Source organism: Mizuhopecten yessoensis, unplaced genomic scaffold (genome assembly GCF_002113885.1).
Source record: "Mizuhopecten yessoensis strain PY_sf001 unplaced genomic scaffold, ASM211388v2 scaffold10697, whole genome shotgun sequence".
NCBI lineage: Eukaryota > Metazoa > Mollusca > Bivalvia > Pectinida > Pectinidae > Mizuhopecten > Mizuhopecten yessoensis.
The window spans coordinates 614,265-626,644 of NW_018408676.1; the positions used below are offsets into that span (position 1 = coordinate 614,265).

At 38.5% G+C, this 12,380-nt stretch overlaps 1 protein-coding gene across 1 annotated transcript in view; it reads left to right on the top strand.

The window, feature by feature from the left end:
* LOC110461880 (WD repeat-containing protein 43-like) overlaps positions 1–9,967 on the top strand; it is a 104,389-nt gene extending 94,422 nt beyond the window's left edge. The window contains exon 17 of the mRNA XM_021515600.1: positions 9,107–9,967. Coding sequence (XP_021371275.1) covers positions 9,107–9,199 — 93 coding nt within the window. The 3' untranslated portion in view covers positions 9,200–9,967. The remainder of the gene's footprint in view (positions 1–9,106) is intronic.
* Positions 9,968–12,380: the final 2,413 nt, after the last annotated feature.

Below are 12,380 nucleotides of genomic sequence, written 5' to 3' on the forward strand. Positions count from 1 at the left end.
GATAAACAACATGGCCGACAGGCAGCCATCTTGGATTTTGATAGTGAAAGTTTGTTATCGCTACTTCTCAAGAAGTACCAGAGGAATCTTTCTCAAATTTTATATGTAGGTTCCCCTTGGTCCTTAGTTGTGCAGGGCAACCTTTGAGACTGAACGGATAAACAACACAGCCGACAGGCAGCCATCTTGGATTTTGATAATGTAGGTTTGTTACCACTATTTCCCCGGAAGAACTAGAGGGATCTCTCTTAAATTTTATATGTAGGTTCCCCTTGGTCCTAGCTGTGCACGGCAATTTTAGAGACTGATCGGATAAACAACATGTCCGACAGGCAGCCATTTTGGATTTTGATAGTGAAAGTTTGTTATCGCTATTTCTCGGGAAGTACCAGAGGGATCTTTCTCAAATTTTATATTAGGTTCCCCTTGATCTCTCGTTGTGCATGTTATATTTTGAGACTGATCATAAAAACAAAATGGATTAAAAGAAGAACTAAACAGATCTTTCTCATGTTGCAATGATTGATTCTATTTCTTTCACATTAAGTACTGTACTAGTAAATATGTGAAATGACAAACTCACTTTTAAGGTTGGCTTTCATACACATCAGTATGAAGTTAAGATTAAAAGTTACCTCCAGGTGCATGTACTGTGAACATGACTCGATCAAACAGATTAGAGGAAAATTTTGAAAAATACTTCTACAGGTCGATGTAGAATACCATTGCTATGAATTTGATGCTCTAGTTTTTCTGGAACATTTAATGTTGTACGCCATTTTGAATATTTTCTTTTGATCTTTTGAAAATATCGCAATATTTTAAAACTTGTTTTACTCCAATATCAATGACAAATATTTGGTTTATTTGTTATGAAAAAGGTTTCCCCAGATGTCCTCTAACATTTAAAGAAAAAATCAACTTCATTGAAAAAACAAAATGGCCACCATGACGTCATACCTCAAAATCTTAAAATGGCTATAACTCAAACGCGGTTGAATTTACAGCCTTTAAGCACATCATTTGTAGATAAAGATCAGGGCTAACTTTTTCCTTTGTATATTATTTCTTAAAAGGTCAAATGAAAAAGTTCGCTGTTGGGTCAAAGGTCACAATTTTTAAAAACTATTCATTTTTCTTTCTTTTTTAAGAATTCTTCAATGGATCAATGAAGAATGTCATTCCGATGAATTTGATGTCTTTAGTTTTTCTGTTACATTTACCGTTAAAGTTGTATGCCATTTTGAATGNAAATGACAAACTCACTTTTAAGGTTGGCTTTCATACACATCAGTATGAAGTTAAGATTAAAAGTTACCTCCAGGTGCATGTACTGTGAACATGACTCGATCAAACAGATTAGAGGAAAATTTTGAAAAATACTTCTACAGGTCGATGTAGAATACCATTGCTATGAATTTGATGCTCTAGTTTTTCTGGAACATTTAATGTTGTACGCCATTTTGAATATTTTCTTTTGATCTTTTGAAAATATCGCAATATTTTAAAACTTGTTTTACTCCAATATCAATGACAAATATTTGGTTTATTTGTTATGAAAAAGGTTTCCCCAGATGTCCTCTAACATTTAAAGAAAAAATCAACTTCATTGAAAAAACAAAATGGCCGCCATGACGTCATACCTCAAAATCTTAAAATGGCTATAACTCAAACGCGGTTGAATTTACAGCCTTTAAGCACATCATTTGTAGATAAAGATCAGGGCTAACTTTTTCCTTTGTATATTATTTCTTAAAAGGTCAAATGAAAAAGTTCGCTGTTGGGTCAAAGGTCACAATTTTTAAAAACTATTCATTTTTCTTTCTTTTTTAAGAATTCTTCAATGGATCAATGAAGAATGTCATTCCGATGAATTTGATGTCTTTAGTTTTTCTGTTACATTTACCGTTAAAGTTGTATGCCATTTTGAATGTTTCCTTTGATCTTTTAAAATGCTGACAATATGTTAAAACTTCAACGATCTTCTTCTCCAATTATGCCATTGCAATATTAACCACAATTAATAAATGTATTCCTCTAGGGGCCCTAACGAACTTATGTTACTTTTTGGAGCAATTAATATTCCAATATGCCACGATCTCTGATTGGTTAACAGCCTATACCAATATATTTCGTTAACGATATCAAACACGAGGTTGATCTTTGGAAATCATATAGAGATAAGCAAGAGCAAACTTTTTCATTCATACTGATTAAACAAAAAATGTCAACTTCCGGTTTTCGGCAGGGGTCAAAGATAAAATGCACTATATTGAGTACCAACCTTAAAAAATGTTCTTCTTAAGTTCCACAAGGTGTAGAGTCTTGATATTCAATATTCAAGATTCTGAGATGTCGGGGTATCAGGTTTGAAAAAATGGTTGACATTGATCAACTATCAAGGTCACACTCAAGGTCATAAACTTCATATGTGCTATTTCAAGATAATGACTTCAAAAAATTTCTTCTAAAGTTCTACAAGGTCTAGAGTCCTACTATTTTATACATTAACATGGTCAGATGATTGACTATCAAATATGAAAAAATGATTGACCTTCAATGACTTTCAAGGTCGCAGAGGTCATATGTGTAAAAATATTGAAACCACTTTTTCTGAATAAGCAATAACTCCAGGGTAACAAGGTTTGGCAAAGAAGCATGGTTGAATGAAGGGCTTTAAATCGTGTGCAAATGAACGACCTTGACCTACTCCAAATATAATTTCAAATGTGAAAGTCAACAAGAGGCCCAGAGGGCCTGTATCGCTCACCTGAATATGTTTAAAATAATTGGTATGAAGTAAAGATATAGCACTCAATGGTAGGTGCTGTAAGTACATATGAAATTTCAGAAATATCCATCCAGTACTTGAGATATAACAAATTTCAAACAGAGCCCCACACCTATACCCCTAGGGGGGTCATACCCACCGTTTATACAAAATTGAGTCCCCTTGGCCAAAGGATGCTCCAGACTAAATAAGGAAAAAATCCCTTAATCACGATTTTAAAGGTTTTACCTCTATTTCTCCTATTGGACCCTGCCCTTCTACCCCCTGGGAGACCACATCCACTGCTTATACAAAATTTAGTCCCCTTGGCCCAAGGCTGCTCCAGACTAAATTAGGGTAAAATCCCTTAATCCCTATGGTAGAAGAAGGATTTACCTCTATTTCCCCTATAGGGCTAAGCCCCTCAGGTCCCAGGGGGGGTTTCACCCACCGTTTATTTGGTTCCCCTTTACCCAAGANAATTTAGTCCCCTTGGCCCAAGGCTGCTCCAGACTAAATTAGGGTACACAATTGGTACCCCTTCACCCAAGGATGATTCAGACTAAATATGGAATAAATCCTGTCATTCCTACAGAAGAAGAAGGATTTTTAGCTCACCTGCCCTTATGCCATGGCGCAGCGTCCGTCGCCCGTCCGTCCGTCCACTTTTCCCTTAAAACGCTACTTGTCCTGAACGGCCCAGTAGATTTGGACTAAATTTGGTCTGGAGCATCCTTAGGCCAAGGGGACTCAATTTTGTATAAATGATGGGTCTGGCCCCCCTGGGGGCTGAGGGGCGGGGCCCCATAGGTGAAATATAGCAAATTCTTTAAAATCCTTCTTCTTCTGTAGGAATGAAAGAATTTGGTCCATATTAGGTCAGAAGCATCCTTTGGGGAAGGGGAACAAATTTTGTATAAACTGTGGGTCTGGCCCCCCTGGGGGCTTAGGGGGCGGGGCCCAATATGGGAAATATAGCAAATTCTTTAAAATCCTTCTTTTTCTGTAGGAATGAAAGGATTTGTTCCATTTTTAGCTCACCGGGTCCAAAGGACCAATGTGAGCTTATGCCATACCGTGGCGTCCGTCGTCCGTCCGTCTACAATTTCTTTAAACGACTTCTTCTTCTTAAACACTTATTGGAATTTAACTAAATTTGAATGGAAGCATCCCTAGGTGGTGGGGATTCAAAATTGTACAAATGATGGGGCTGAACCCCCAGGGGGCTGAGGGGCGGGCAATAAGAGGGCAATTTGGCTATATTGCTTTAAGCGACATCTTCTCTGGAACTAAGAGATGGATATCAACCATATTTAACTGGAAGCATCCCTAGGTGGTGTGGATTCAAAATTGTACAAATGGTTGGGCCGACCCCCCAGGGGGCTGAGGGGCGGGGCCAAAAGGGGGCATTTTGACTATATTGCTACAAACCACTCCTTCTGTAGAACTATGCACTGGATATCAATCATATCAGGGTTGCATCTAGGGCGCGGCATTGCGTCAATGACGCAAATATGATAACATGCCCGCATAAATAGAACTCATGTGCGGGTAAAATCCCGCAGAAATACGCCTGTGTACGCATTATGTCAAATTGAGGGCGAGAAAACTCGTCCTGGACATTTTGCTTCGAGACACGGGAAACGAGATTACTCGTTTTGGAAAACCCCTTTGTTCAACGTCATCGTATTAATAGCTATCAACCGTGAACCAATCAAATCACTTGTCAGGGGGATTCAATATACACGTCATATCATTTCTGTGCGTTGATTAGTCGGTTACAAGGTTAGCAAAGGTCACATTAAAGGCTATTCATAAAACGAAAGTACTTCGTCAGAAAATGGCGGACCAACAATTTTTTTTTTAACAAATGCTTCGGGGATTTAGGTAGTGAAGCCATTTTCGACGGTATTGAAGTGGGATATATAGTAGCATTGGAGTTAAATGATTATCCTTCATTCGATATGATTTATTTGTACAATGACGATGATATTGTGCGGGATCTAGCCGCGAGATAGAGACGGTACAGAATTGACAACAACCCGATTCCGACATTATCGGCAACGCAGGTTTGAAAGTGAACATCGATAATCATAATGATGCATGCGCATTGCCTTTGGAATATTTCTAACTCTTCATGTATGACAAATTGTTTTCAAATAAAGTTATTGAAACAGACAGTATTTTTTTACCAATGTAAGGCTAATCGCGGCATAAATCAGAATCAATTTGCCCGTATCAATCTTTGTTTATATTTGACATATCTTGTCGGGACCACGTCAATTCGGGACCGACATGTCAGCCTCGGAACTCGAATAATTATTTTGCCTGACAATTTTCATTGGAATTATTGAGAAATCTTTTCTTTATAATTATTGACAACAGATTCTTTAATAGAGACCCAAGTTTTTGTGACCAAAATGACAGCACAGAATCATAATCGGACTCAAAAACGCGTAGCATTGACTTACTGTTACCTGTAATTAACACACCTGCATGGTTATATGTATATAAAATGACTGATAGAACTAATATCAAATAAACATCAATATGATATGAAAGTGTGTGAATGTCTTTATTTAAAAAATATGAACAAACGATGAGCTATTATCAATGGACAAGACACTGAACGTTTTACTTTGAGTTCACCTGTCTTACCTGGGCATTTATAAGCTGTAAATGAGCAGGTAATGTCATAGTTATTTAGTATGATATCAGAATAAGAGTTATTTGTCTTCAAATGTCAACATGTACTGCATTTTAATGAAAATTAAAGGGAATAACAAAGAAATTATATTAATTATCAAATACTTTACCTGTCCCTCACCTGTACAGGTAATTATAGGAACTTTTCAAAAAATGTCTAAGGTTAATTAGATAGGTCTTTATACAAGGTTCCTAAAACATATAGGTTTTGAATACGTATGAGCTACAGAAATGCCAATAAAGTAGGTTTTAAAATTGAAATACTTTTAATTAAATATCTTCAAATTAATTCAGTGGGAGCATTGTTTACTATGAAAAGTAATGCAGCATACAAAGAGATAAAGAAATAAAATAGACAAGACAATGTTTCACTCACCGTAATAATGCAGTATTTTGTATTGATCAATCAGTAAATTCGTTGTTGTAGACATCATTGTAATGGTAGACTGTCGCATTCCGGAACTTCTCGGGCCTTTTTACCGACGTAGAAGGAAAACAGAGAGTTCCGATGAGTCTGATAATCTGGTTTCGTTCTCCTCTATTCGGTTTGCAACTGTATCAGTTGCAAACTCCACAACCCCCCTCCCTCCCTCGTCGCTTCGCTCCTCAGGTGGCTGCCTTTGGCAGCCACAGAGTGGCCCCCCAATTGTCAGAAAGGAGGGGGGCATGTACACAAATGTCATAAATCCTGAATGCAACCCTGTCATATTTAATCAAAAGCATTCATGGGAGGCAGGGATTCAAAATTGTACAAATGGTGGGGCTGACCCCTGTGGGGGCTGAGGGGCGGGGCCAAAAAGGGTTATTTAGCTATATTGCTTTAAGCGACTTCTTCTCTGGAACTAAGAGATAGATATCAACCATATTTGACTGGAAGCATCTCTAGGTGGTGGGGATTCAAAATTGTACAAATGGTGGGGCTGACCCCCCAGGGGGCTGAGGGCTGGGCCAAAAGGGGGCGATTTGGCTTTATTGCTATAAACGACTTCTTCCGTAAAACTGTACCATGGATATTGATCATATTTGGTCGGAAGAATTCATGGGAGGCAGGGATTCAAAATTGTACAAATGGTGGGTCTGACCCCCCGGGCTAAAGGCCGGGGCCAAAAATATATTTTTTACTTGGAAATGGTTGAGATCCCCACCATATTACCATTTATACAATTGCTGAGTATTACGAGAGGAATGCACATTTGCTTCCAGGATGGCCCTAGGGTCTGGCCCCACCCTTGCAGACATAACCCCTGGGTCATAACTTTGAAACGGTTGAGATCCCCAACCCAAAACTATATATACATGCTGGGCAAAAAGAGACAAATGCAGTCAAGATATTAAAATTGATCCTGGGGTCTGGCCCCAACCCTAGGGACCTAGTTTCCGAGTCACAGTTTGGAAACAGTTGAGATCCCCACCCCATAGCCATACATAAAATTGCTGGGCATAAAAAATCAAATACAGATATGCTACAAGGATTGGCCTTGGGGTCTGGCATATTCCCTTGGATCTCATTTGGAGAATATTTTGCCATGATTGCTTAGATATCCAGGTGAGCGATGCAGGCCCTCTGGGGCCTCTTGTAAAAATCTTCTTCTCAAGTTCCACAAGGTCTAGAATCTTTATATTTTATATTTAAAATGCTTAGATGATTGGGTATCAGGTTTGGAAAAAATGGTTGACCTTGATCGACAAAGGTCAAATGTTTAAAAAAAAAAAAAAAAAAATCAAGTATATTTCGAAAATTGTTCATAAGAGTCACTTTATATTCAGGTATGATGTTGACAGCACTAATGCACATATTTTTGGCAGAAAACAATTTGAGTTGACCAGGTCAAGTTTTGAATTATTTAGGGGTCAAATTTCATATGTGCTATTTCAGGGTAAAAACTTCAAAAATCTTCTTCTCAATAACCAAGTGACCCAAGGTCACGATATTTGTTGAATATCATGCTCAAGCAATGGACTATCAAGTTTAAAAAATGGATGACCTTGGCCCATGTTCAAGGTCAGAGGGGTCAATTATGTTAAAATCTTCAAAAGACTCCTTCTCAATAACGGAAATGCCCAGGGTATTGATATTTGGTCTGTAGTATGCTAGAATGATGGGCTACAAGGTTTATTGACATAAATAACCAATAAAGATCAACTTCTGGTATTTGATAGAGGTCAAATTCGAACATGTAATTTTACCAGATAGCAGGACTTTTACTACTGGTGTAAGGGAAGTAACTCGTAAATAGCTATAAGGCCAAATCAGTCCATACAGTGAAAAGCCTGTCAAATTGTTAGCCAACAATTTCTAGTTTTATTTCTATATCTGCCCCTGGAAACATGATGTGCTTGTAATGCATTTTATTTCCTTATGAAAACCAATATAAATAATATATTAACAAGTACAATTATGATAATTGATTTGTAGTATGTTTACAAGCTGTTTCAATATCATGTCTTGGATATGGACATAGAGAAAAACTTATACCTGTGTCTTGATACCCCGTGGGGGCAGAGTGGTGGGGTGGGCCCAATTGGGGGAAATAGAGGTAAACCTTTAAAATCCTTCTACTATAGGGATAAATGGATTTTATCCTTATTTAGTCTGGAGCATCCTTGGGCCATGGGGATTCAATTTTTATACGCCCGTCGAAGATGGGGACGTATTATGTTATCACGTGAGCGGGCGGGCGCGGACGGGCGGGCGGGCAGGCAGACATGCGAAAGATGTCCGCTCGATATCTCAAGTAATTATTAACAGATTAACTTCAAACTTCACAACAGGGTTAATTACCATGAAAGCTCGGACAAGTTCGATAACCACCATTATCCGACCATAATTTGTGGAGTTATGCCCATTTATGGACTTGCCGAAACAGTGTCCGCTCGATATCTCGAGTAATTATTAACGGATTAACTTATAACTTCACAACAAGGTTAATTACCATGAAAGCTCGGACAAGTTTAATAACCGCCATTATCCGACCAAAATTTGTGGAGTTATGCCCCTTTATGGACTTGCCGAAACAGTGTCTGCTCGATATCTCGAGTAATTATTAACGGATTAACTTCAAACTTCACAACAAGGTTAATTACCATGAAACCACGGACAAGTTCGATAACCGCCATTATCCGACCGTAATTACTGGAGTTATTACCCTTGGTTTCATTAATGCGATGCATGCGTTCCATGATGTTGTATTGCACTCATTGATCTACCAGTTATGTTGAAGGATTTCTCTTTTAATATCAATTACTCACAAATACTTCATATATTTCAATCATACAAACAACTGCTCATTCAATGTGTGATGGGCGTATTATATACCGCTTGCGGTAACCTTGTGTATAAAGGTGGGTGTGGCCTCTCTTGGGGCAGATGGGTGGGGAGAAATAGAGGTAAAGCCCTTGAAATCCTTTTTCTACCACAGGGATTGAGGGATTTCATCCCAATTAGGTCTGGAGCATCCTTGGGCCAAGGGGACTCAATTTTGTATAAACATTGGGTGTGACTTCCCTTGTAACAGATGGGAAGGAACCAATAGGGGAAACAAATAAGTGTCCCTAGGCATGACTAATCATGGATGTCTGTTAATAGATGTTTCATACTCCTTTTACATCAAAGTTATTTTACTTTTACAGGATAATCTTGACTTGTTTGACCTTGATGAGCAGGAAACTGCAGGAGAAGAATGCACTAAGAATTTGGAGGAAGATATGGAAACGGATGGCTAACGAAGAAGAGTGGCATTAAAATCCATTACCGAAAGCATTTGGACCAGGCATATAACTGGAATATATGGCAGCAAAGGAGTGGCATCTTTTAATTGCAAATATACTACACTGTATAGTGAAAACTTTGCTTTTTGTCAACTATTAAATAACATTACCTATGAAGTGTTCTAGGTATCATGTCTGCTTGGAACTTCACCCTGTTTATGTCTTATCAATGTTTGACACTTTAATACTTGGTGTTAAAGAATATGGTGTAACTTTTAAGTCCAAGATAAAGAAAATGGTGTAATTTTTAAGTCCAATATAGAGAAAATGGAGTAACTTTTTAAGTCCAAGATTGGGAACTTTAGGTCACCTGAGACAAAGTCTCAAGTGACCTATTGCGATCGCCTTTTGTCCGTCGTGCCTCCGTAAACAATTTACATTTTCGACTGATTTTTGGCTGATTTGGTCCCCGGCCCCCAGGGGCCTGAGGAACGGGGCAAAATTGACTAAAATTTCAAAAATCTTCTTCTCAAGACTGAGATATGGTAGAATCAAATAATCTTCATAGATGGAAGGGTCTTGAGATGCTTTACCAAAAGTGTGAATTTCTTAACCCTGGGGTCTCGCGTTTCCCCCTGGGGAGGGGGTAGTAGAATCAAATCCTCTTCATAGATGGAAGGGTCTTAAGGTGCTTTACCAAAAGTGTGAATTTCTTAACCCTGGGGTCTCACGTTTCCCCCTGGGGAGGGGGTAAACTTTACTATAGTTTATATAGGGAAATCACATTTTCGACCAACATTTGTTTAATTTCCATTGGAAGTAATTCAATTTGGGGTTAGCATTATCAGTATTGGATGCACATATCCTTCCATGGCCAAAGGTCAACAATAATAGTGGCTGATTTGGTCCCCTGCCCCCAGAGGCCTGAGGGGCGGGGCCAAAAAGGGTCAAATTGACTACAAGGGTTGAATTGACTGAAATTTCAAAAATCTTCTCAAGACCCAGATATGGTAGAATCAAAAACTCTTAATAGATGGAAGAGTCTTGAGGTGCTTAACCAAAATTGTGAATTTTATGACCATGGAGTCGCACGTTTCCTTCTGGGGAGGGGGTAAACTTTACTATAGTTTATATAGGGAAATCACATTTTGGACCAACATTTGTTTAATTTCCATTGGAAGTAATTCAATTTGGGATAGCATTATCAGTATTGGATAGAAGTTTGATGGTATGCACATATGAGCCCTGACTGACCCCCAGAGGCTGATGGGTGGGGCCAAAGAGGGTTGAAATGACTGAAATTTCAAAATCTTCTTCTCAAGACCCAGATATGGTAGAATCAACTACTCATCATAGATGGAAGGGTTTTAAGGTGTTCTACCAAAACATGATAATAACTTGATTGGAAATATAACCCTGAGTTGACAGTTTGATACTTTGAACATTTTGAGCCAGCCGTAATCCCAAGGGCGTCCAAAGGAGTCAGTGTGCTAAAATTTCTTCATTTTCCTTGTTTAGAATCAGAGGTGCTAAGTTCAAATACTTTTCAGTTTTAAATCTGTATGCTAGATATTGAATAAGGTTTTGTTTTATTGATTTTTGTCACTTTGAATAATACTTATGTTCATGTTTTAAAAACAAAAATCAACTTTGTATAAATATATCAGAACTCGGGTGACCGTTAAGGCCCATGGGCCTCTTGTTTAAATGAACTGCTATAGACTGTGTCCTGATTTCACATTAATGCCAATGGCTTGTGGCAGTGACATGCGCCATTGTCTATTAAAAGAGAGTTTGGGCTGAATAAGTCAGACATACCGGTCAAGAACAAGGGTTACTAAGCAGTGCTGTAATATTATATGCTTGTACACAAACTGAAACTATGGATCAGTACATTGATAAGGTCTCTGCACACACTGTTGGACTGGGTTGAATGCATATTATTTGTTTGGAAATATTCTCAGGTGGTGGGGGTTCAAAATTGTTCTAATATGCCCCCGCCCCCAATAATAATAATAATAATAATAATAATAATATACAGCATTTATATAGCACCCTATATAATTTGTAAAATTACTCTAAGGCACTTAACAACATATGGATATTAGTAATGGTTATAATTGTGAAAACAAACAACAAAGGCTTGCAATCACTTTCATACATTTAACAAGCAATGTGCACATACTTGAACAAATAAAAGGGTGGTATTTACATGACGTCTTTGCAAAGATTCTAAATTGCAGAAGTGAAGAAGTGAGTTTTTATGTCCCTCTTGAACTTGGCCAGGGTATTTGACTTCCTAATAGCAGATGGTAANGACCGCAGTGATCTTGACGGCTGATACAGGGTAACAAGTTCCTGTAGGTACTGAGGAGCTGTTCCATTCAGTGCCTTGTATGTGTATACCAGAATTTTGTACTGCGACCTGTATCGTACAAGTAACCAGTGCAACGAATAAAGGGCAGGTGTGATGTGCTCTCTCTTTCGAGTACGAGTAACTAGCTGTGCTGCAGTGTTCTGGACCATCTGCAGATGACTAGTAAGTTTGTCAGATATACCACAGAGCAGGGCGTTACCATAATCCAACCGAGAGGTTACAAGTAAATGCACCAAAATTTTGCATGCATCTGCAGTTAGAAACTGCTGAATACAGCCGATGTTCCTGATCTGGTAGTAACAGGATTTGGCAATAGCGTTCACTTGTTTCTCCATGTTTAGAGAACTGTCAAAGTATACCCCTAGGTTTTTAACAGCTGGAACAGTCTCAATAGTTCTGGCTCCAACCTTGAGCTGGAGAGCCATTGTTTGCTGACACTTTGGGGAAAAGACGATTAGTTTCGTCTTTTCCTGATTAAAATTTAAGCATGTTGGCGTTCATCCAGATACTGATATCTGTCAGATAAGCTTCCAGACTTTCTGAGACTGTATTTCAACTGTCCTGTGGTTTTATGACCATGTAAATTTGTGTGTCATCAGCATAGCAATGATATGCCCCCAGGAAACCTGCACCCTCCATTTACCGACCTTCAATTCCTTTTACCAAAGGAAGTTCGACAGAGTTGTTTAAATCCATCCTTTCCTACAGAAGAACGATTTTAAAAAACACACCTAAATTTACCCATTGGGCCGCACCTTCTGCCCCACCCCCCTCCCCTCCCTCTCTCACACACATCCTCCAATCATATAAAATTAAATC